Source organism: Lissotriton helveticus, chromosome 12 (assembly GCF_964261635.1).
Source record: "Lissotriton helveticus chromosome 12, aLisHel1.1, whole genome shotgun sequence".
In the NCBI taxonomy this organism is placed as follows: Eukaryota; Metazoa; Chordata; class Amphibia; order Caudata; family Salamandridae; genus Lissotriton; species Lissotriton helveticus.
In genome coordinates this window covers 835,319,474-835,340,289 of record NC_136073.1, presented here as the reverse complement: position 1 = coordinate 835,340,289, position 20,816 = coordinate 835,319,474, and the positions used below count along the sequence as shown (strand labels likewise).

Genomic DNA, 20,816 nt, shown 5'->3' with positions numbered 1-20,816 from the left:
CTTACAGATTTTAGTTTTTAATCATGACGTTCGTAGGGGTATTGAAGCAAACAGAATGGTGCCCTATAGGCCACCCGGATCTTGTAAAGTGGATACTTACGTCTAAATGTAAGGAACAGTGGTACACATAACAGGGCACTGTGATGATGGCGCAGAATGACCAACGAGGCCAGGGAGGGCAGCCCTGGTGAAAAAGGACACAGGGGGGGCCTAGGCAAGGTGCAGCGCCTGGTGAAAAAGGACACAAGGTCGGTGTGGCGGGGGGGGAGGAAGGTGGAACCCACGGCAAGGGGCACAACTCCTGGTGAAAAGGGGCAAAAGGTGGGGACGGGAGCAGGGAAGGAAGGTGAAACGCAAGGGAGGGGCAGCCACTGGTGAAAAGGACACAAGGTCGGGGGGGGGAGAAGGTGGGGCCCAAGGCAAGGGAGGGCAGCGCCTGGTGAAAAAGGATACAAGCTCGGGGGGGGGGGGGAAAGAAGGTGGAACCCAAGGCAAGGGGGGGCAGCGCCTGGTGGAAAGGGCACACGGTGTGGGTGGGGAGGGCAGGGAAAGAAGGTGGGACCCACGGTGCATTGGGGCACAAGTGGGGGGAGCAGAGAAGGAAGGTGGAGGGCAGCACTTGGTGAAAAGGGGCACACAGGATGGGAGGGGGGACATCAGCCGAGAATTGAACCCTAAGGAAATGGGGCATCCGGAGGCTGGGAATGCTGAGGGGGTGGGGGGTGAAAAGAAAGAAATAGAGGGTGAATCACCTAAAAGGCAGTAAAAGAGATTAGAATGGACGAGGGGGCAGGACGGAGGGCACGGGCAGAAGGAATCTGAAAGGAAAGAATGAAAAGAAAGGGGAAACAGGGTAATCAACAACTAGTAGGGGTGTTAAAGGGTGGGTGGGAAAAGTGCAGGGGGAGATGTGAACAAACAGGAAAAGGGTTGAACAGAGAAAAGAAAAAATGAAGCAAAAGGAGCGATTGTGGAGGGAAGGAAAGGTAGGAGGAAGGAGGAAAGGAAATGAGGAAATAAAAGGAAATAAAAAAAAGGAAAGGGTGGAGGTATGAGGAAGAAGGGTATGGATTAACGAGGAGTGGGTGGTGCACAACGATGATGTATGTGAATTTTTAACAAAGTTCCGTTGGTTTTGGGTGCTCTCGTGGGAGGAGTTTCCGTCAGAAAACGCCACTTAATGCAAGGTAAGTCGTGTATGCATAGATATGCTAATACATCCCCACTGGAGGCACACCTTGAGTGCTCAAAAGAGTTCAACAGGTATTGATTCAAATTCGTTTTATTCTTAAATTGTGAAATATTCACGTTGAATTATTTTTCCAATGATATTAATGGCATATCATTCCATGGTTAGGTAATTCATCAATATTACACTTATGAACGCGTACTTCTCCAATGCATTTCGGGCTGTGCCCTTTGTCAAGGAGCGCTGAAAGGAAGAAAGGTCTGTGTCAGGGTAGTTGAACGGTGAAAATACGTATTACAAAAAGATGGGCGGGTTGTCAGAAGTTAACCCGTGTCTAAGGGGCAGAGTGCATTCGATCAGTGACATCAAAATCTAGGGTAGGGACGTGAAAACGAGTGCAGTGTTCCTAGATGGAGGAGGAGAAAAAGGTAACCGGGTGATGCCAAAGGGTGGAGGGAAGAGGGAGATATGCTGGAATCTTACTTCATATCGACGGTAGCGGGACTCGCTACTGCAGCGGTGTGGCGGGCGTCCATGGAGTGAGCTGTGATGGCGGTTTGGTAAATACGGGCGGGTGAGTGAAACTAACAAAGGACTGTGGAGAGAGGGTGCGCCGTGGCGGCCATATTAAAGTGGGGAATAGTAAGTGGGATCGTGTGTCATGCAAAGGAAACACCAATATAACAAACAAGAATATAACATGACCTAGGGGTAAAACACAGTGAGAAACGAAGCAGTGCATATTTACAAGTAACAACTGTACTCAATTCGATCATTGAGGCCATGTGGTTTGAGAGTCTGCAAAAGATAAATCCATTCCAATTCTCGTTTCAAAAGTACTTTGTGGTTATCAGTTCCTTCTCTTTTGGTGATGGTTTCTAGCACTATGAACTGGAGTTGTGCGATGGTGTGGCGAGCTTCAGCAAAGTGCATGGCAATGTTGGATTTTTCTAGTTTTAACCGTATGTTGGATTTGAGTTCATTGAGACGCATCTTGATTTTGCGCTCAGTCTTGCCAACATATAATTTGCCACATGGGCATTTCAGGACGTAAATTAAGTTCATGGAGTCACAGGTGGCATCTACATGAAGTTTAATGGTGTTACCTTTCATGGGGTGCTTGATGTTATTGCCTTTGATTATGCAATTGCAGTGGTTGCAATTCCTACATGGTAGGGTTCCTTTGTGTTGTTTCGGTGTGGGTGTGGGTTGTGAAAGAATTTCCTTGAGGTTTTTACTTCTAGTGTAAGCGAATAGGGGGGGATTCTGAAAAATTCCCTGAAAGTCAGTTTCGAATTGTAAGATCGGCCAGTGTTTCATTATGATGGTTTTGTATGTGGAGCTTGCAGATGAAAACTTAGAAACTAATACTGTGCGATCTTTCGTCTGCTTCGGGATCTTGGATAGGCTTTCGCTTCTGGTTATTTTGTCAACTCGGGTGATGGCTTGGTTAAGAACCTGTTGAGGGTAACCTCTATCCAGGAAGCGGTTGTGCATTTCATTGATGCGTGCTTGATAGGTTTGTTCATCAGACACTATGCGTTTGACACGCAGCATCTGAGAATACGGTAGATGATTCTTCAATGATGATTGATGGAAGCTGGCAAAGTGAAGGGTGTTATTCCTGTTGGTGCTTTTTCTGTATAAATCAGTTGTGAGTCCATGTTCGGTTTGTTTAATCTTGACGTCCAGAAATGTGATTTCGGTATCACTGATGGTCCAAGTAAGTTGAATACGTTGGTCTTTAGTGTTAAGTTCATTTAGTGCTAGGTTGAGAGACTCTTTAGTGTCTTTCCAGATGAGGAACAGGTCGTCGATGTATCTGACGTACATTTTGATTTTGTTTTGAAAAGTGGGGTTCTGGTATATGTGTAGATTTTCGAAGTTCGCCATGTAGATATTCGCATACGTGGGAGCGGCACAGTTTCCCATAGCCATTCCAGATAGCTGGAGGTACCATTGATTATCTTGTTGGAAATAGCTATGATATAGAGTGTAGATCATTAGTTCCATGAGAAAGGATTGCATAGGTTCGTCAATGTCACTGTTCAAAAGCGCTGATTCAATGGCTTCGATGCCTCCGTGGTGGGGTATGGAGGTGTAGAGAGAGCTGACGTCAGCAGTACATAGTATGAGGAATTCATTATCATTGGTGGAGATACTGGTAAGCTTGTTTAAGAAGTCTGTGGTGTCTTTGATGTAACTGGTAGTGCCAGTGACCAAGGGCTGTAAATATTTATCGATGAACTTGCCGGTGGGTTCATGTATGGATCCCTTAGTTGACACGATGGGTCTGAACGGAGGATCGTGGAGATTTTTGTGTATTTTTGGGCACATGAGTATGGTTGGACTCCTAGGGTGTTCTTGCAGTAGGTATTTTTTGGTGCGGTCCTCAATGATTCCTGTTTGTTGTGCTGTGGTAACGATGTTAGTTAAGATCTTAAGGAACTCTTTAGTAGGGTTGTTATCAAGTAACATATAGATGTTGGAATCCTGAATATGTTCGAATAATCGTTGCATGTACATTGTGGTATTGAGGATTACCAGTGCCCCTCCTTTGTCTGCTTTGATGCAACGAATTCTGGGATTGTTCGGTAAAGATTTGAGAGTGTCTCGGTCTTTGATGGTAAGATTCTGTTGTTTTCGTTTGTTTTTTAAGTTGATTTTGGAAAGGTCGTTGCGTACCAAATTTTCGAATAGGTCGATGCACTTGTGACTGCTGGGAGCCTGATATGTGCTGGGAGGTCGGAGACCTCGAAGTTCATCTGGTTTGTCTTTAATTGTTGGTGGTACAATGTTCTCAAAAAAGTGGCGTAATCTTAATTTTCTTGTGAATTTGAAAGTATTGACTTCGAGTTCAAGCAAGTTACTATGTGCCACTGGAATGAATGATGTGCCTTTCTCAAGTAGATTGATTTGATGTTGTGGAATGATAGTATCAGAGATATTAATAACTAGGTGTTCTTTCTTGGTTTGGGGTCCTTCCTGAGGACGGTGCTCCGTGTGTTCGGCGGGCCTGTTTCTTTTTCTTTTGTGATAGCTCCTCCGGAGTCTTCGACAGTACTTGGGCCTGATTCTAAAAAATGAACCGCAGCTGGTTGGTCTTGCATAGTGGAAGAAGTGCTGGCTTGATCAAGGTTTTGAGAGGATGTAAAGGTGGGTGCTTTTTGTGATGGTCGGTAAGTGGAGTCACTCCCGGAGGATGAGGTATCGGTTTGAGTATTAGGTGGTCTAGTACGTCGTCTTTGGGCATAAATGTCTGCCCAGGAATAAACTTCATCCAGTTTATAGTCGAGCGTATTCCGACGGAATTTCCTAATTTTTCGTTCATTGATTTCTTTTTGATGTTTGTCGAGCGTGATTTTCAAATCTTCAAGGGTGTGGTTAAGGTCCTCAGCGGTTAACATGTCCTTGAGTTCCCGATCAATTTCTTTGATTTCTGATTCAAGTTCTTTGAGAATTCCAGCTAATTCTTCAACGATAAGTAAAATCAGGTCTAGACTGCATTTATTTAATATTCCATTCCATTTGTCCTTGAAGGATTTGGAGTTTTTACATAGGGAGGGTTTCAGGGCTATCCGTAACCCGCGAGGGATTCTGAGCGCTCGGTGGTACTTGAGCAGTGTGCTGGCATGGAGTTTCTGATTGATATGGCATTTGGATAGGTACAGGAGTTGCTTGATGCATTGCTCTTTGTTACGTGTAGTGGTAGTGGGACTGATATCTTCCTCTATCAGCGAGTAAATTCGTTGACGTTCATCCTCAGTATATGCTAAGGTATGTGCATGTGCTTCAGTACTTTTGGTAATTTCATCGAACTGCATAGTGTGGCGTGCAAATCACCCGTTGACGGATTGCGAATAATGAATTAACGAGGAGTAACTGAGGATGAACGTCAACGTCAACGAATTTACTCGCTGATAGAGGAAGATATCAGTCCCACTACCACTACACGTAACAAAGAGCAATGCATCAAGCAACTCCTGTACCTATCCAAACGCCATATCAATCAGAAACTCCATGCCAGCACACTGCTCAAGTACCACCGAGCGCTCAGAATCCCTCGCGGGTTACGGATAGCCCTGAAACCCTCCCTATGTAAAAACTCCAAATCCTTCAAGGACAAATGGAATGGAATATTAAATAAATGCAGTCTAGACCTGATTTTACTTCTCGTTGAAGAATTAGCTGGAATTCTCAAAGAACTTGAATCAGAAATCAAAGAAATTGATCGGGAACTCAAGGACATGTTAACCGCTGAGGAACTTAACCACACCCTTGAAGATTTGAAAATCACGCTCGACAAACATCAAAAAGAAATCAATGAACGAAAAATTAGGAAATTCCGTCGGGATACGCTCGACTATAAACTGGATGAAGTTTATTCCTGGGCAGACATTTATGCCCAAAGACGACGTACTAGACCACCTAATACTCAAACCGATACCTCATCCTCCGGGAGTGACTCCACTTACCGACCATCACAAAAAGCACCCACCTTTACATCCTCTCAAAACCTTGATCAAGCCAGCACTTCTTCCACTATGCAAGACCAACCAGCTGCGGTTCATTTTTTAGAATCAGGCCCAAGTACTGTCGAAGACTCCGGAGGAGCTGTCACAAAAGAAAAAGAAACAGGCCCGCCGAACACACGGAGCACCGTCCTCAGGAAGGACCCCAAACCAAGAAAGAACACCTAGTTATTAATATCTCTGATACTATCATTCCACAACATCAAATCAATCTACTTGAGAAAGGCACATCATTCATTCCAGTGGCACATAGTAACTTGCTTGAACTCGAAGTCAATACTTTCAAATTCACAAGAAAATTAAGATTACGCCACTTTTTTGAGAACATTGTACCACCAACCATTAAAGACAAACCAGATGAACTTCGAGGTCTCCGACCTCCCAGCACATATCAGGCTCCCAGCAGTCACAAGTGCATCGACCTATTCGAAAATTTGGTACGCAACGACCTTTCCAAAATCAACTTCAAAAACAAACGAAAACAACAGAATCTTACCATCAAAGACCGAGACACTCTCAAATCTTTAGCTAACAATCCCAGAATTCGTTGCATCAAAGCAGACAAAGGAGGGGCCCTGGTAATCCTCAATACCACAATGTACATGCAACGATTATTCGAACATATTCAGGATTCCAACATCTATATGTTACTTGATAACAACCCTACTAAAGAGTCCCTTAAGATCTTAACTAACATCGTTACCACAGCACAACAAACGGGAATCATTGAGGAACGCACCAAAAAATACCTACTGCAAGAACACCCTAGGAGTCCAACCATACTCATGTGCCCAAAAATACACAAAAATCTCCACGATCCTCCGTTCAGACCCATCGTGTCAACTAAGGGATCCATACATGAACCCACCGGCAAGTTCATCGATAAATATTTACAGCCCTTGGTCACTGGCACTACCAGTTACATCAAAGACACCACAGACTTCTTAAACAAGCTTACCAGTATCTCCACCAATGATAATGAATTCCTCATACTATGTACTGCTGACGTCAGCTCTCTCTACACCTCCATACCCCACCAAGGAGGCATCGAAGCCATTGAATCAGCGCTTTTGAACAGTGACATTGACGAACCTATGCAATCCTTTCTCATGGAACTAATGATCTACACTCTATATCATAGCTATTTCCAACAAGATAATCAATGGTACCTCCAGCTATCTGGAATGGCTATGGGAAACTGTGCCGCTCCCACGTATGCGAATATCTACATGGCGAACTTCGAAAATCTACACATATACCAGAACCCCACTTTTCAAAACAAAATCAAAATGTACGTCAGATACATCGACGACCTGTTCCTCATCTGGAAAGACACTAAAGAGTCTCTCAACCTAGTACTAAATGAACTTAACACTAAAGACCAACGTATTCAACTTACTTGGACCATCAGTGATACCGAAATCACATTTCTGGACGTCAAGATTAAACAAACCGAACATGGACTCACAACTGATTTATACAGAAAAAGCACTGACAGGAATAACACCCTTCACTTTGCCAGCTTCCATCAATCATCATTGAAGAATTATCTACCGTATTCTCAGATGCTGCGTGTCAAACGCGTAGTGTCTGATGAACAAACCTATCAAGCACGCATCAATGAAATGCACAACCGCTTCCTGGATAGAGGTTACCCTCAACAGGTTCTTAACCAAGCCATCACCCGAGTTGACAAAATAACCAGAAGCGAAAGCCTATCCAAGATCCCGAAGCAGACAAAAGATCGCACAGTATTAGTTTCTAAGTTTTCATCTGCAAGAGCTCCACATACAAAACCATCATAATGAAACACTGGCCGATCTTACAATTCGAACCTGACTTTCAGGGAATTTTTCAGAATCCCCCCCTATTCGCTTACACTAGAAGTAAAAACCTCAAGGAAATTCTTTCACAACCCACACCCACACCGAAACAACACAAAGGAACCCTACCATGTAGGAATTGCAACCACTGCAATTGCATAATCAAAGGCAATAACATCAAGCACCCCATGAAAGGTAACACCATTAAACTTCATGTAGATGCCACCTGTGACTCCATGAACTTAATTTACGCCCTGAAATGCCCATGTGGCAAATTATATGTTGGCAAGACTGAGCGCAAAATCAAGACGCGTCTCAATGAACACAAATCCAACATACGGTTAAAACTAGAAAAATCCAACATTGCCATGCACTTTGCTGAAGCTCGCCACACCATCGCACAACTCCAGTTCATAGTGCTAGAAACCATCACCAAAAGAGAAGGAACTGATAACCACAAAGTACTTTTGAAACGAGAATTGGAATGGATTTATCTTTTGCAGACTCTCAAACCACATGGCCTCAATGATCGAATTGAGTACAGTTGTTACTTGTAAATATGCACTGCTTCGTTTCTCACTGTGTTTTACCCCTAGGTCATGTTATATTCTTGTTTGTTATATTGGTGTTTCCTTTGCATGACACACGATCCCACTTACTATTCCCCACTTTAATATGGCCGCCACGGCGCACCCTCTCTCCACAGTCCTTTGTTAGTTTCACTCACCCGCCCGTATTTACCAAACCGCCATCACAGCTCACTCCATGGACGCCCGCCACACCGCTGCAGTAGCGAGTCCCGCTACCGTCGATATGAAGTAAGATTATCCAGTATTTGGGTGTCTTTCATAGATTCACATGCCTGAATCATTCCCCGTCGTCGAGACGGGAGCCTCCGGTAAATAAAAAAGTAATGTCCTATAGACATACATAGAGAAAATAGGCCCAAGGGTCTCCCCTTAGTGGCCTTTCCTTGTCCTTATGTAAAAAGGACCAAACTCTTACAGTCAGCCAATCAGCTCCGACCTCCCTCTAGGACCTCCCTGGGAGGAGCCCCAGTCCCTCAGATTTTCTACCGCACGTTGTGCTAGGGAGTCTCCAGCTTGAGCTCTGCTCAAGATTCCTTTATAAGACAGACCCACAGGACAACCTCTGTCACAACCACTGTGTCGACGACATCAGCGTCATCGCCTTCAGCGTTCACGACGACGACTACTTCCTCGACATCATCAGGTAGACCTGTTTCCTCTATTATATTACTGCAATCGTCGTCGACGACGAAGACCCTGTCGACGACGAGAACCACAACATCGACGACGGCATAGTCATTAACGAGCCCACCGTCATCGAAGAACTCACAGGCGTCATCGAAGACGTCGACGACGACGACGAAGACACCGTCGACGGCGGGCTCGCCGTCGACGAAGGTACCGACGACGACAACATCGTCATCAAAGTCGTCGACGACCAAGGTACAGTCGTCCACACAGTCGACGACGACACCGTCGACGAAGGCACCGTCGACGAAGGAAAAACCGTCGACGAAGGAACCGTCGACGAAGGAACCGTCGACGAAGGCACCGTCGACGAAGGCACCGTCGACGAAGGCACCGTCGACGAAGGCACCGTCGACGACGCCGACGACGACGGAAGACTCGTCGTCGGAGATGGCATCGGAACCATGGAAAAAATCCAAACTGGTGGAGATGCCGACCCTCATGCTGCCGCCGTCGACGACGCCCTCGACGTCGACAGGAACAAATGCTGCGTCTAGCAAGTCTAGCAAAACGCAAATTACCCCAGAAACCACGTCTCCAAGCAAAGTGGAGATGCAACCACCTCACGACATCTTCCAAAGTGAAGAATCCGAAGAGGATGACCGCATGGGTCAAGCTACCTCTATCTCGGACCTCAACGTCAAGTGCCAAAGCACTGATGAGGAGCAGGAGGAGCAAACTTATCAGGAACACTCCATCCACACTAGTGTCCGCACGGATGTCACCCCCATGATCTGCCTACCGGCGACTCTGGTCAATGACCTGCGGTTCCTTGTACAGGAGTACAAACAAAGATTCCCGGATGCGGACAGTGGTCATCAGACACCGGTGGACCATACACCAGCGCCTGCCCCAAAACGATCTCAAACTCTCCCTCAAACCCACCGTGACCAGACCCAGCCTCAGGTGATGGACTCCTCGGACGACGACGAGGAGGAGGAAGAATTGGAGGAAGGAGAGGTCCAGGAAGTCCACTCGGACCACTCGGACCAGGATGGAGATAACGAGTATGTAGCGTCATCCCCGGCTTCACCTGAACCGCGACATGCGGATTCGCCGCCTGTGGACATAGCAGGCTTCCACAAACTTGTGGAACGGGCAGCGAAGAGATTCCATATGGTGGTGGAATCAACGGAAACTGACTGCTTCCTGCACGACTTCAAAGAGCAGACACAAAAGGCAACCAAATCTATTCCAATCATAGAGTTCTTGTGGGAACAGGGCAAGAAATTAATGCTGACACCCGCTTCTGTACCTGCGGTTGTTCCGCGCCTGGACAAGAAATATAAAGCCCCACTTGCAGCGGCGGCTTGCCTCAACGGGCACCCCAAACCTGACTCGGTGGTCACGCAGGCGGCCCAAAAACACTCCCGCAACCCTTCCTCCCCACTGTCCGCTCCTCCGGACAAGGAAGGCAGGAAGCTGGACACGATAGGAAAGAGATTCACGTCCACGTCGGCCATGACCATCAAGGTGGCCAACTCCATTGCCTTGTTGGGGCGCTACAATCGCCAACTCTGGGAGGACATAGCCCCATACCTGAAGGAACTGCCTGATGCCGTAAGGGGGGAGGTCAAGGCTCTCCTGTCGGAAGGTCTATCTTCAGCGGCGGAAATAATTGACTGCGCTATAGATGCAGCCATGACTGGCTTCCGTCAGCTAGCCGGAGCCGCGGTGCTACGCCGTCAAGGATGGCTGAAGGCGACGTCGTTCCGCCAGGAGGTACAATTGAAGGTGCTGGACATGCCTTTCGACGGCCAGCATCTCTTTGGGGACAAGATCGACGAGGCACTGCAAACTATCAAGAAGGACACCGACACTGCAAGGGCACTAGGCACGTTACAGTCACGGAACCAGTCCTTTCGAGGAAACAGATCAAGAGGTCAGTCCTCTTATCGCGGTTCCTACCAGAACCGGTCCTCGTATTCCTTTACCAACAAAAATCAATACCAGCACAAACAACAACAAGCCCGTCAATCTTCATACGGACGATCTACCTTCAGGGGCAGGAATTCCAAAAGGGGCGCCGGCGGACGCCAGTGACCGATTACTCCAGCCAGTCCCACCACCCTCTACATCCTTTCAAATTGGAGGAAAACTGACCCATTTCCTCAACAATTGGCAACACATCACCACGGACCGATGGGTCCTCCAAATTATAAGATTCGGACACTCTCTCGAGTTCACATCCCTCCCTCCCAACACGCCTCCCACAAGACGGACGCACAAACATCTACGGCTACTTACCCTAGAACTCGCTATAATGCTACAAAAAAGAGCAATCGAACGAGTTCCAGCATCCCAGAAGGGAAAGGGGTTTTATTCCCACTTCTTTCTTGTGAGACAGAAAGAGAACAAGTGGAGGCCCATTCTAGACCTTCGGGCACTCAATGCCTTCCTACGGAGCCAATCGTTCAGGATGGTGACGATTCAAGAAATCCTGGGCACTCTCGAACAAGGGGATTTCATGACATCCTTAGATCTCCAGGATGCCTACTACCACATCCCCATCCTCAAGCGCCACAGAAAGTTCCTGCGGTTCGAGGTGGCGGGCCGACATTATCAGTTCAGAGTCCTACCATTCGGCCTCAAGTCCGCGCCGCGGATTTTCACGAAGTGCCTAGCACCGGTGGCGGCTTTTCTGCGTCAGTTGGGTCACCAAGTCTTCCCTTACCTAGACGACTGGCTGGTGAAAGCACCCTCAGCCGAGGGCGCGGCAGCATCCTCCTGCGCCTGCACAAATCTTTTTCAGAGGCTAGGATTAACCATCAATCTCAAAAAATCCTGCATCACCCCTACAACAAGGATCACCTTCCTAGGGGCTATCCTGGACACGGACTGCGTGAAGGCCTTTCCCTCGAAGGAGAGGGCGGACAAGATACTGTCTCTGGCCAGGGCTGTGGCGACAAAAACACACGTCAAAGTGCGCACTTACACATCCCTCATGGGAATGATGTCTTCGTGCATACTCCTCATCCCTCACTGCAGACTCAGGATGCGCCCATTGCAGGAAGCTCTCGCGGCCCAATGGACCCAAAGCACTGGCTCTTTCGAGGACATTGTGCAAATCACACCAAAAATGTCCAGAAGCCTAGCTTGGTGGAGGAATCGAAAAAATCTGAATATAGGATTACCGTTTCTCCTTCCGGCGACGCCTCTGGTGATCACCACGGACGCCTCCTTGGAAGGATGGGGCGCTGTTCTACAAGATCTTCGAATCAGCGGCAAGTGGGACTCTCAGGAAAAACTGCTCCATATAAACCTCTTGGAGCTGAGGGCGGTATATCTTGCTCTACAGGCATTCCTGCCACGCATCCAGAACTCCCCAGTGCTCGTCAAAACAGACAACACCACGACGATGCACTACCTCAACAAACAGGGGGGAACGCGTTCGCTCTCTCTATCACGAGAATCGCAGAAAATCTGGAACTGGCTAGTGTTACACGGGATCCCACTCAAGGCGGACTATGTCCCCGGAAAAGACAATACTATCGCGGATGCCCTGAGCAGGCAACGATCCCTCTCCCACGAGTGGGAGCTGAGCGACAACGCCCTGGAACACGTCTTCTCTCAATGGGGAGTCCCAAACATCGACCTGTTTGCCACCAAAGAAAACACCAAATGCCCACACTACGCAAGCTGGCATCCCCAACAAGGGTCTCTGGGAAATGCATTCTCCATCGGATGGTCCAGCGCATTTGCATACGCCTTTCCTCCGTTTCCAATGATCCCGAGGCTCCTCAGGAAGATGAAGGCGGAGCCATGTACCCTAATCCTGATTGCCCCGTTCTGGCCGAGACAACACTGGTTCTCGGATCTACTTCGACTTTCCATCAGGTCACCGATCCGTCTGAGGCAACACCCGAACCTCTTAACAATGTCCAACGGACAGGTGCAACACCCGAACCTCCAATCGCTCAAGTTTTCGGCCTGGCTCCTGAGCACAGGGAGTTCAGTGGCCTAAATATCCCGCAGGACTGCAGGGATATCCTGTCGAAAGCGAGAGCGGATAGTACAAACAAAACCTACACTCTCAAGTGGAAACGCTTCTGCATGTGGTGTGTGGATCGGGGTCTACGACCACTCTCAGTCACCCCTGAACAAATACTGCCATACCTGTTGCATTTAGCACAGTCAGGCCTGGCACATGCATCCATAAAGGTTCACCTAGCAGCTATCTCCAGATTCACCAGGACTTTCACAGGACCTTCTCTGTGGTCCAGTAGACTTGTCAAACAATTCCTGAAGGGGCTCTACAGATCCTTTCCGAGGCCTCGGAAAGTCCCTCCAACGTGGCAACTGAATCTGGTGCTCAACCAACTCATGAAAAGTCCGTTTGAACCCATCCATCGAGCATCCATCAAACACATCTCCTGGAAAACAGCACTCTTGCTCGCTCTAACATCAGCCAGGAGAGTTAGCGAGCTGCAAGCTTTGTCCATTCAGGAACCATATATGCAATTCAGACAAGACAGGGTAGTACTGAGACCAAACCCTAAATTCATACCTAAAGTCCCTTCGGACTTTCATCTCAACGAGCCAATTGTCCTCAGGTCCTTCTTTGCAAATCCGTCCACAACAGCGGAAAGAGCGCTGCATTCTCTGGACCTTCAGAGGTGCCTAAAATTCTACCTGGACAAAACTAAGGCTCTCAGGAAATCTTCACAGCTGTTTGTGGCATACAGCAGACCAAGAGTGGGCCTGCCTCTCACGAAGCAAAGCATCTCCAGGTGGATCTCCTCAGCGATTGCATTCTGCCACGACAAGGCCGGACGGCCTTTAACTGAGCATGTTACTGCTCACTCCACCAGGGCGATGTCCACGTCCGCAGCACTGTTCGCTGGGGTACCAATCTTGGACATTTGCAGAGCGGCGACTTGGAAGTCACCGCACACTTTCTCCAGACATTACTGCCTGGATATCGAACTTCAGAAGGATGCGGCAGTGGGCCAGGCAGTGCTTCGCCATCTCTTTCAGTGATGTGAGCCTTCCTACAACCCGCCATCCAGGTATGCACGTTCCTTGCTATTGTGATGTTACTGTTATGCTGTCCACATGTTGTATGACGACACATGCATTGTCTACTGTGACTACAGAGCATTTCCATCACGCAGGTGCATATCTGATTGCTAGCTATTCTGATTCAGGCATGTGAATCTATGAAAGACACCCAAATACTGGATAAGAAATGCGTTACTTACCTGTAACAGCAGTTATCCAGTATTGGTGTCTTTCATAGATTCACATGCAACCCTCCCGCCTCCCCTGGAAGGTCTCACATCCCTCTCTAACAATATTACGCCAACCTAGTTGGGTGCGTACGAAAATCTGAGGGACTGGGGCTCCTCCCAGGGAGGTCCTAGAGGGAGGTCGGAGCTGATTGGCTGACTGTAAGAGTTTGGTCCTTTTTACATAAGGACAAGGAAAGGCCACTAAGGGGAGACCCTTGGGCCTATTTTCTCTATGTATGTCTATAGGACATTACTTTTTTATTTACCGGAGGCTCCCGTCTCGACGACGGGGAATGATTCAGGCATGTGAATCTATGAAAGACACCAATACTGGATAACTGCTGTTACAGGTAAGTAACGCATTTCTTCCAGCATATCTCCCTCTTCCCTCCACCCTTTGGCATCACCCGGTTACCTTTTTCTCCTCCTCCCTCGAGGATCACTGCACTCGTTTTCACGTCCCTACCCTAGATTTTGATGTCACTGATCGAATGCACTCTGCCCCATAGACGCGGGTTAACTTCTGACAACCCGCCCATCTTTTTGTAATACGTATTTTCACCGTTCAACTACCCTGACACAGACCTTTCTTCCTTTCAGCGCTCCTTGACAAAGGGCACAGCCCGAAATGCATTGGAGAAGTACGCGTTCATAAGTGTAATATTGATGAATTACCTAACCATGGAATGATATGCCATTAATATTATTGGAAAAATAATTCAACGTGAATATTTCACAATATAAGAATAAAACGAATTTGAATCAATACCTGTTGAACTCTTTTGAGCACTCAAGGTGTGCCTCCAGTGGGGATGTATTAGCATATCTATGCATACACGACTTACCTTGAAGAAGGGTATGGGACACGGGACTCGATGAGAACGGATGAACGGGTGGAGGAAAGATAGACGCGAAAGGGGGAAAGAAGGAAAGAGAAGAAAAATCAAGGAAGGCGGAGGGAAGGAAAAGAGATAGGATAGAAATGAAGAACGGCGGGAGAAATAGGGGGAGCGGGGGAAGAAGAGGGTAGTGCGCCAAGAAGGAAGGGGGGTTAGTGGAGGTTGGTGAGGAAGGGAGGGCGGAAGGAGGGAAATAAAAGAAGTGGGTGAGTGAAAGGGTCGTGAGCTGGGACCCTGCCTTGAACAGGCGCAGCACGTGCTGCAGAACTGCCCCGGGAGCACCGCCAGTGTTGCACCCAGCCGTGACCCGCAGGAGCACGCTGGGACATGCCCAGGTTGCCAGCTGCCCTGCACGCGCCCCCGGGAGGCCGCCTGTTCCTGGGTGTGAAGCTCGCGCGTCTGTTTATGCTACATTTGGCAAAAGGTGCGGAGTGAGTGAGATTATAATTAGGAGTTTGGCTTTAAATGGATGGAAGTAAGAGTATTAAGTAGGAGTAATTGTTCCCGCGCAGACCACGGCCTCGTGTACAAACACGGGGACACCCCGTGGGGTCTCTGAGGGCCTGAGTATTTGCCCAGGGGGGCTGAGGTTTGGAAGCCAGTGGTGAAGCGTGAGACGGAGTTTAGTGGAGTCAAACGCCCAGTCCGGCAGGTCTTGCGTCGGCGGCCGGGTCATGGGTTTATCTGTCTGTGTGTCTAAGTGAGGAATTAATGGTCTTGTTTTTTATGCTTCGGACGTCCTGCTCGTCATCCTTCGTAGCGTCAACCAGCCCTCAGGGTACACTAGAACACTCGGTGCGACGACTCTTCCAGTCAAAAGCATTTATTCAAATCCATAGACCTCGGCGAGAAAAGGGGCGGGGCTTAAAAACGAGAGAGAAATGCCCCCGAATCTGGAAAATACGGGGTTTGAACCGAGTGACGCCCCTCTCCTCCAATGGCTGGCCAGCATTTACTAGGCCAGCCAATGGAGAAGAGGGGCGGGTTCAAGCCCCACTGTAGCCAAAACATAAAATCTCGGACTCTGCCCACTGCGTACGCAGTGCGACGAGGCCTCGACCTAAAAAGTACGCTTCAAAGCTATTTCGTTTGCATTGTTCATTTAGAAGCGCCTGCAGCTTCCCAGCAACAAAATCGGCCCCTCCGCAGTGAACCTGGACCCTTCCCTGCCACCCCAGCAAAAAACGCCTGGTAGCCAATCCGGCCCTGGTGTTCTCCTATTGAGTACTGGTACTTCTGCTTGTGTCAAGAGAGTACCGGTCCTCCTAGTGGCTTACTGGGGTCAAGCTCTGGGGTATGGGCTTGTTACAGTTTATGTTGGGTGTATTCCAGAGCCTGGCTGACTGGGGTTGGTGCTTTGAATGGGCCAGTACTCACTGGTGCTGAGTACCGGCACTTCTCAGTGTTCTCCCATTGAGTACCGAGACTTCTCCTTGTGTCAAGAGAGTACCGGTCCTCCTGGTGGCATACTGGGGTCAGGTTCTGGGGTATGGGCCACTGACCGTTTATGTCTGGTGCATTCCAGAGCTAGGTTGCTCCTTCAGCCTTACACTGTGACAGAGGGACAGGAATAAGGAGATGTGGCTTGACAACTAGAGCTCCCGACAATTAAGCTGTCACGCTGTCAGTTATAGCGTAAGGTTGAGGAGCTGGAATACACTCCCCATTGTCTGTCAGAGCACCTAAGGCCCTTCGGCCAAGTTCGGCTCGTGTCAGCAGGTCACAATTGCTAATTTTTTGCAGTTCTATATAGCGCAAGCTTGGCAGGGGGCATTAAAGCACTTTACATGAGAAGCACAAGTTCTACATGAAAGCATTGTTTTTCAATTTTATGGCACAGGGAGGTGAAATCTCAGCGTCTGCTCAACATCCTGTGATTTTGGGAAAATCACTTAAATCTCTGTGCCATAAAAACAAAAAAAGAGTGCTTTCACATAAAACTTATGCTTCTCGTGTAAAACACTTTAATGCCCCCGGGACAAGTACACGCTATATAAAACTACAAAAAATACCAATTACGCCCTGCACTAATGAGCTGAACTCAGCCAAGGACACTTTGGCACTTTACATTGAAGAAGAAAATGCTGATATTGTACATGGCTGCCTCGAAATGCTAGAAACCACACCCCAGACAGGCCCCTTCCAGACCCACCCAATCAATTTCGTGAGTACCAGCACTTCTCTTTCTCCATTTAAAGAGCTGGCTGAGATGAAAGAAAATCGTGGGCTCCTGTGTTAATGGAAATGAGGGATAATAGTGTAGCAATAAGCACACAGCCGTGTCTCCAGACCTCTGCATCAAAGGGATAATCACTAACTCGACCATTCATGCCTCAAGATTGTACTTCAAGACCTGGAATCATGAGCGCCCATCTAAGGGTATGTAACATTTACCAAGCAATGTTTACAAAGTGAGACATTACAACATAGGTCAGTAAAATGCAAATACATACCACCTAGTAGTAGTTTACTGTGCAAGTATTTTTTTTTATTACATACTTTTCATATAATTTAAAATAGGGATTGAGGGTATAACGGATGGGTTGTTTAGGGTTCAGGGCAGTTAGAGGTAAAGGGACATACAGGTGTTTTTAAGGGTTCAGGGGCGAGTAGGAAGAAGAAAGTTTTTTTTTCAAGCATGAGTAGAGGAGAAGAGACAAGTTTTTTTACGAGTTCTGGGTTGGGAAGAAGTAATTGATGGTAAGGGTTTTAGGCTGCAGGGATAGGTAGACGTCAAGGGATGTAAAGTTTTGTTTAGGTTTCAGGGTTGGCTGTATGAAATGTAGAGGTAAAGGGGCATATGTTTTTTTTTTAATGGGTTTAGGACGGGGACCAGGCACATGCTCAGGTAAACGTTACCACCAGCTGCAATGAGTTCCACACAAGGCTGGCAGACCTGTAAGTTGACAAAGGCAGTTGCTGAATCACCTCATCAGCATGGGGCAGCAAAGATCACTGTATTGTCACCACCACTGTTCCTATTTCCACAAACTTGGTGCTTCCCTTCAATAATCCCCACAATTCTCAGCAACAAACATGGGATTATTTAGTATGTCTTGGGTACAGTAAGCTAGTGCAGCTTTCAGGACTAATATGTGTACATGTCTTTTGTAGAAGAAGCCATCTTGTTCCTTTCATATTAGTTACTTGCATACTTTCAGCTTTGTGTGTGCCTAAAAACACAGAAGTAAAAAAAACTGTAAGGCCCTGGCACCCCATGTATATGCCTACAACTCCAGGACTCACTATAATTTTCTTTCTTTTTTTTTTTAGATCAGCAATGTGACGTTCTTCATCGTGGCTCCCTTGATGATGTACCTCATGCACCCCTATGCCAGGGAGCGCACGTGGGCAGTGCACGTCTTCTGGCCTATGCTGATGGTAGTAGGTATGTGTCTGCAAAAATCTGTTGTGTTTGGGGTTAGCGTGCATGTATTTTGATTTGTCTGAGGCAATTTTACTTTGAGGAGTGCAATAGATCTGCTGTTTTCATGCATTGAACTCCTGTGTCGAGCACTTGCAATGGTCCGTTTGCATCAGCGACAAATGCTTAAATGTTGTTTCTTTAGTAATGTCTCTGAGTCGTCGGATAAAGTCTGGCGCCCCAATCCAAGCGTAGGATTCTGCACCCGGAAAGAGAACGTCCCACTCCGTGGCTCTTAGTTTCTCCAGTGGACCTAAGGCAAGTGGAGCCCACCAGTCACTTTTCATTTTACTTGAAGACTTCCAGATTCAGTTTATTAACCCTGTAGAATCCACATTCAGTATGCCCCTTTTTTTACTGAATTCTCCAGAATGGCAATGATATAAGAAGTTTCAATGGACAACTTCACTTTGCTGAAACAATACCTAAGTATTAGAAATCCATAAAATGTGATACAAAAGTAAAAAAGTAAGTTAAGTTGGAGTTCGGTCTTGCTTGGATATTAGCTTGTCTGGGTAATTGTACACTTCAGGTTACGTCTAGGCTGACAAGCCAATAGAAGAAAGTGATAGAAGAGCTATGGCTGGGGAGGTAGGGCTATGCACTTTTAAGATGTATTGGTCCATAAATTTCTGAAAAATCTTGTATTGCTTTGCCAACTGTGATGGAAATATCTTAAGTAAAAGTGTGCGATTTACATTGATTTATTTTTATTGAAGTTTCTTACATGGCCTTTATCATTGACGATTTTAGCCAGCACCAGTATTGAAATATCGATTCTTGGGTCCAACAGTTGGACACTGAAAGAGGAATGTCTGCAAACTCTTCCAAGTGGGTCTTCCGCTGATATATCGACCACTGGTCTTATATGCTACAGAACATAGACCACTCTCAGAGAGGGTGTGGCGTAAAGGCCTCGGCCGCTGACTTTGGAACTGGTGAATCAGCTCAACGTCTTGTGATTCAGGTCAAATCTCTTAATGCCCCGTGCCTAATTAAAAACATCTATTTGATCTTGTGTAATATATCTGATGGTCATGTAAAGCTCTCCAATACGTTCAGGTCGAGTTTGCGCTATATAAAACTGCAACCAAAAAAATACTCTTCAGAGGCCCCATTCAATTTGGTTCATGGTCTGCCTCACAAACCTAAGTCAGTTGTTTAAGTTGGGTGATTCAACCACAGAGGACGGTCCGAACATCAAGCATTCATCTGGGGTTCTTTCTCTCCCCCACAGTGATACAACTTTACATCTGTGAATTGTGAATCCTAAAGGAGAGTAAGATGTCTTCTACTGCTATTATTAGAGTGAAATCTCATTTTACCTGAATTTTTCTTCTTTCTCAGCATCCAAGCGCTGGGCTCGGATTGATAAAAAGTGAGACATGGGTGACAACTAATGCTTAAACGTAACCCACAGAACATTGAAAAGACATGCCTTTATCTGTCTTGTGTTTTTTTCAGACCAAATCTGTTGTTGGGGCTTTTCAGTCCTATTGGAAGAAATAGAAAATACTGCAATTTTATATGTGGAGGGTTTTGTTTGAAGGGGATGTGTCTTCTGCTAAAAGTTTAGGCATCCACTGTGCTTTTCACAACTTACATAAAGTAGATAGTAGCTGGCGGCTTACTCTACATTACCAAGCTTATCTGTGATGTCAGTTAAGTATCTGTGACATCTTTGACCGACCACTGGTCACAGCCCCGAAGACTCCCCCTCACCGCACCCGCTGCATATTGATCCCACTCTTAAATAGGCAGCCTTAAAAAAAGGGGGGTTCTTTCTTCAGCTGTGATTTTCAGATTTGAGCAGATGTTCTAGAGCAGATCTCATCGATCAAATATGCCTGCTCCGCTTTAATAAATGTATAAATGTATTCATTGTGGGCAACTCAGATGGATGGGAGCTGTCAGACGTAAATCACATTTGCTGTTGTCGGGGGACACACTGGCCCTGGCTAGAGGGGGAGGTGACCCTGCTCAGTTGCCAGTTATGAGTGGAAATCTGTGGTGCCTAAGCCATTTCCACTATGGGTTGGCATGCAGATGAAGGTTACTCCCTGCTGTCGGCAACATGCCAACCTCCACATCAAACCCTGTGATTTTAAAATGTCACGTGTCGTTTAATCAAAGGAGGAGCACCTCCCTTCATCTTACTAAACATCAGCCCTCCAGCTGCTAAGCCTCAGAGCAAGCAGTGTCACTGTGTCGGTCACTGAGCAGTGGCACTGCTGAAAGAATGTGTTGCTGCCGGGCCAACACACCCTCCAGAGAACCGGCTGGGCCAGCTAACTGGCACTCCTGGAATTTGAAGCCTCTCTTAAAACTCTGTGCAATCTCTGACATTGGGCTTGACTGCCTCACCCAGGAAGGGAAGCCATTCTTGAGCGGTTAGGGGGACTGCACGCATGTCCATATACCTGGGCAGGGGCGGCTCCTCC

General features: G+C 47.2%; 1 protein-coding gene across 2 annotated transcripts in view; it reads left to right on the top strand.

Annotated features, from left to right (window-relative positions):
* ACER1 (alkaline ceramidase 1) overlaps positions 1–20,816 on the top strand; it is a 113,977-nt gene that overhangs the window by 72,048 nt on the left and 21,113 nt on the right. For both annotated transcript variants that reach the window (XM_078668997.1, XM_078668998.1), the window contains exon 3: positions 18,225–18,339. In XM_078668997.1, coding sequence (XP_078525123.1) covers positions 18,225–18,339 — 115 coding nt within the window. The remainder of the gene's footprint in view (positions 1–18,224; positions 18,340–20,816) is intronic.